General features: G+C 42.0%; 1 protein-coding gene across 1 annotated transcript; it reads right to left on the minus strand.

Moving 5' to 3' along the window:
- On the minus strand, nt 1–1,137 carry LOC308596734 (olfactory receptor-like protein OLF3; the record flags this gene model as incomplete). Its single annotated transcript, XM_081211929.1, has 1 exon — nt 1–1,137. One exon carries the CDS (start codon nt 1,135–1,137, stop codon nt 1–3), a length of 1,137 nt encoding a protein of 378 aa, XP_081068055.1.
- Between the last annotated feature and the right edge of the window lie 3,788 nt (nt 1,138–4,925).

Genomic DNA, 4,925 nt, shown 5'->3' on the forward strand with positions numbered 1-4,925 from the left:
TCATACAAAGTAGTGGGGATTGGGTGCCAGTGAGGTTGGAAAATATATCATTTCACCTAACTTCAACCCTGCCAGTTTTGACTGATTTAAGGTGCAATCCAATGTATGTCGATTCAAAATTAAGTCCCACTGACTTACAACACCCAGGTAAGGATATAGAGGGATCAACTTAGATGCCGAGAATGAACATGGTGGGGAACAAAAGACTATCATGGTGGAAATTAGGGTTCTCCTTTTGCCCTTTAGCCCAACAACCTTCACCAGGGCCCCCTTTACCTCTTGGTTCCTCAAACTGTAGATCATGGGGTTCAGCATGGGAGTAACAATGCAATAGAACAATGAGGCAGTCTTCCCCTGCTTAGGTGAATAGTGGGACCTAGGTCGCAAGTAGGCAAAGATGGCTGTCCCATAGCACAGGGTCACCACCACTAGGTGGGCTGTACAAGTGGAAAAAGCTTTGCGCCTTCCCTCTGCTGTACGGATCTGGAAGATGGTTGTGACGATGTACACGTAAGATACCAGCACAAGGAAGAAGGGTGTGAGCAGAATGAGGACACCAGCTCCCAGCATCACAGCATCTCCCACAAAGGTGCTAGAGCAGGCCAGCTGCTGGACGGCTAAGACTTCGCAGCCAAAATGGTTGATGGTCTTCCTTCCGCAGAAGGGCAAGTGCAGAGTGAACACCGTCTGCAACAGGGCGTTCACGAAGCCGCAGAGCCAACACCCGACTGCCATCTGCATGCAGAGCCGTTGGTTCATAAGAACATTATAATACAAGGGATGGCAGATTGCCATGTACCGGTCGTACGCCATGACAGCTAGCAGGATGAATTCGATTCCTCCCAGAGACAGGGAGATGTACATCTGTGCCATGCAGCCCACAAAGGAGATGGTTTTGCGCTCTGCCAGGAAGTTGGACAACATCTGAGGAATGATTGTGGTGGTGTAGCACATGTCCAAGAAGGAGAGGTGGCTCAGAAAATAATACATAGGTGTGTGCAAGTGTGGGTCCCCTCTTATCGCCAGCATGATGAGAATATTCCCTGCCAAGGTCACAAGATACATCCCCAGAAAAAGAGCAAAGAGGACTTTCTGAGTTACCGGATTACTGGTCAAGCCCAAAAGGACAAACTCCATATTCCATGATAGATTACCACTTCTCATATTGTATCCAGATTCACCTATGATCGATGTCATAGCAACAACAAAAAGAGATGACAGTGATTTAGTTTTCCTAATAATTAATATAACAATTGCATGCCTGGAGAAGGACAGAAGTCTATCTCTTTTAGCTTTCTGTGACCAACAATGGCCAGCTTCCCAAGCAAAGCATTATAGGAATTGCTGTCCCCTACAAATGATCCCTCAGTATCTCATAATGACACATGCATTGATTCTGAATAGGGACTCAGCATGGTGCATACAGAAGCAGAGCTTTCCATGAGAAAAAGTAGGGAGGGAAATAACAACACTTTACCTAATTACTTTCTTCAAATAAGATTTTTATATAGATATAGATATCCTGAATTTGATATACATAAGATACCTATGGAACAGCAATTTTCTTCCCTTTTAATTCAATGCAAAATCGTAAAGGATCACATTGTCTCTGAAATCAACAGAATTCTTTGGACTTAAGCCAGGATTGATGAAATGCTCACCTCGTCTTCATTCATTAAAAAAAAACTAACAAAAAACCTCTCAGAAAAGAAAAAAAACTACAACATTCCAAGGCAACTTGTGGCATTCTTTGGAATTAAAATTGTAATATAATAAAACACAGCATAAGAAATAAAATAAGCAATTAAAAAATCAATTAAAAGCCACACAGCATCTAGCACAGGGCATTACTGTTGCTCCAACAAGCAGAAAAATCAGTGGTATCTGGGGGTGAAAAGTTTGGGAACCACTGATTTAACCCATGTTATACTATCAAAATACATTTCAAAAAATAATTCCCATAGCCAGATTCGTCTATTATATTTACCTTCCTTTTGCATTCTAATGTTACCCAAAATGTGTCAATAATCATTTAAATAAAGCAATAAATTTATTGATGCCCAGCCCTATCAGCTTTGTCTGATTCACAAGTCAAAATGAGCAGTGATGGCCAGAAGGTAGATTTGGGTCTACTTGTAGAACTCTGGGTTATTTCCAATAGATCAGCAAGGGTTTCTGTCATTATGCCTCCCAATTGTTTAACAACAGCAAACAGCCAAAGAATATTTTGTAGCTAAATTAGGCTGCTGAAATGAAGAAAGCTAATGGGACTAGACTTCTGTCATTAGCGCCAGCACTGTGTGCCATCTTTACAGAGTCAAACAGTGTTCAGGGCAGCTTACAACATGTAAATATTTACATAATTACAAGAATATATCAAAATGTAAGTGGTCATAAGCAATACATGAAAACACCACCACATCATTTGTAATAAGGTCAAACAAACAAAAATTACCCATAACAGCAAAAATTAAGCACCTCTAAAATTAAATATCGACACACACCCCCAAAAAATAATAATCCTAAACAATACTTCCATCCCATTAGTCTTTAGCCATCCTGAACATCAGGTCCTATAGGAGTCAAAGGTAAAGTGATTTTATGAAAGGACTTGCAGCCAGTTCTCTTCTGGTACCGAAGACCAAGGGGCAAAGTGGGCTCAGAGTCAGCCTACTCTCTAATTCTAACAGAATATCTTTTGCACGTGACTCTAGTTGGTAAATCTTGGGGTAAATCTACTAAAAAAGTAAAGTAGATCCAAGAACCCTGAAATTAGCTCATCTCTGATGCAAACAACACAGTATATGAGCTAGCCCATCCATCCATAGATGGATGGATGAACCTGCCAGTGATTTCCACAGTAAGTGTGGATTTATTCAAGTCGCCATCCATGCTTATAGCAAGTGCTGTGAATTAGATGAGCGAGTATGAATCTGGATTTGGGGTCCCTTCACTGGCAATGTGTGCTTAAAATATTTTTTAAAAACCACCATGCAGGGTTCTATCCAACAGAATATACTTGGTTGGAGTAGACCCACCCAAATTAATAGGTGTAAGTTAGTCATATATACATATATATAAGGTAAAGGACCCCTGGACAGTTAAGTCCAGCCAAAGGTGACTATCGGGTTGCAGTGCTCATCTCGCTTTCAGGCCGAGGGAGCTGGTGTTTGTCCACAGACAGCTTTCCGGGTCATGTGACCAGCATGACTAAACTGCTTCTGGTGCAACAGAACACCGTGACAGAAACCAGAGTTCATGGAAACGCTATTTACCTTCCCATCACAGTGGTACCTATTTATCTACTTGCACTACCATGCTTTTGAACTGCTCGGTTGGCAAGAGCTGGAACAGAGCAACAGGAGCTCACCACCATCACGTGGATTCGAAATGCTGACCTTTCAATTGGCAAGCCCAAGAGGCTTAGTGGTTTAGACCACAATGCCACCTGCGTCTCTAAGCTAGCCATATACAGTCATACCTCATGTTACGTTTGCTTCAGGTTGAGCGTTTTCAGGTTGTGTCCCGTGGCGACCCGGAAGTACCTGAATGGGTTACTTCCGGGTTTCGCTGCTCGCGCAAGGGCAGACGCGGCAAATCGCAACATGAGCATGCGCAGACGCAGGTTGCGTTCTTTTCAGGTTGCGAATGGGCCTCCAGAACGGATCCCGTTCACAACCAGAGGTACCTTCATTCATTCATCACAACCACTGTACATTCATTCCAGTGGGCCTACTCTTTGATGTACATTCTGCAAGCTTCTATGTTTCTGGTCAGAAATGCAAAAAGCACCTGGGAGTGAGCTCTTCATACCTGCACTTCTGGCTTTCTGGCCTCTAGAATTTCCAGAAAGTGTTCTCAGTTTTTCACCCCATATGAAATCTGTAGGGCCTTTGAGATTGGTTCCCACAAGTCCAATTACAGTATTTTCCCTCTGCACAGCACAGCATATTTCACTTTGACTTTGGTTCTGCTTCTGTGCCAAACATAATAAATTGATTAATGCCTTTTTCATAGTCCTATGCAATGCACCTAGCTCAGTTGCTAGAGCATGAGACTCTTAATCTCAAGGTCATGGGTTCGAACCCAGCGTTGGACAAAGGATTCCTGCATTGCAGGGGGTTGGACTAGATGACTCTTTTTTTCTAATAAAAATTTATTAGATTTTGCACAATTATAACAAAAACCACAAAGCAGAATGACACACAAAAACAGAAAAAAAGAAAAAAGAAAAATACATCAATGAACGAAAGAAGAAAAAAGGAACAATAAACAGATAAACAATAACATCAAACTTAATTCTTTACAAATCCAACCTTTTAAACATCTTGGTTGACTTCCTCTAGTCCCTCCCTTCTGAGTTTCCCTGTAGTTAAAAGTAACAGCTTTCCAATATCATTACAGTGGTGCCTCGCAAGACAAAAAGAATCCGTTCTGTGATTCTCTTCGTCTAGCGGTTTTTTCGTCTTGTGAAGCAAACCCATTGACGGATTAGCGGATTAGCGCTATTAGCGGCTTTTAGCGGCTTTTAGTGGCTTATCGGCTTATCGGATCAGCTGATAAGCGGCTTAGCGGCTTAGAAAAAGGGGGGGAAAGGGGAAAAACCCGCAGGAACTCACAAGACATTTTCGTCTTGCGAAGCAAGCCCATAGGAGATTCGTTTTGCGAAGCACCTCCAAAACGGAAAACTCTTTTATCTAGCGAGTTTTCCGTCTTGCGAGGCATTCGTCTTGCGGGACACCACTGTATTTAACTAAAACAATTTCCAGTTATAGTCCATCTTACTCACATTTCTTAATATTCTAAATCCCATTTATTTAATTATAACTTAGTTTACCGTATTTTTCGTCCTATAGGGTGCACCGGCCCATAGGACGCACCTCGTTTTTGGGGGGGGGAAATGAATTTTAAAAAATTATTTTCCC

Source organism: Podarcis bocagei (genome assembly GCF_964188305.1).
Source record: "Podarcis bocagei genome assembly, chromosome: 1".
Lineage (NCBI taxonomy): Eukaryota > Metazoa > Chordata > Lepidosauria > Squamata > Lacertidae > Podarcis > Podarcis bocagei.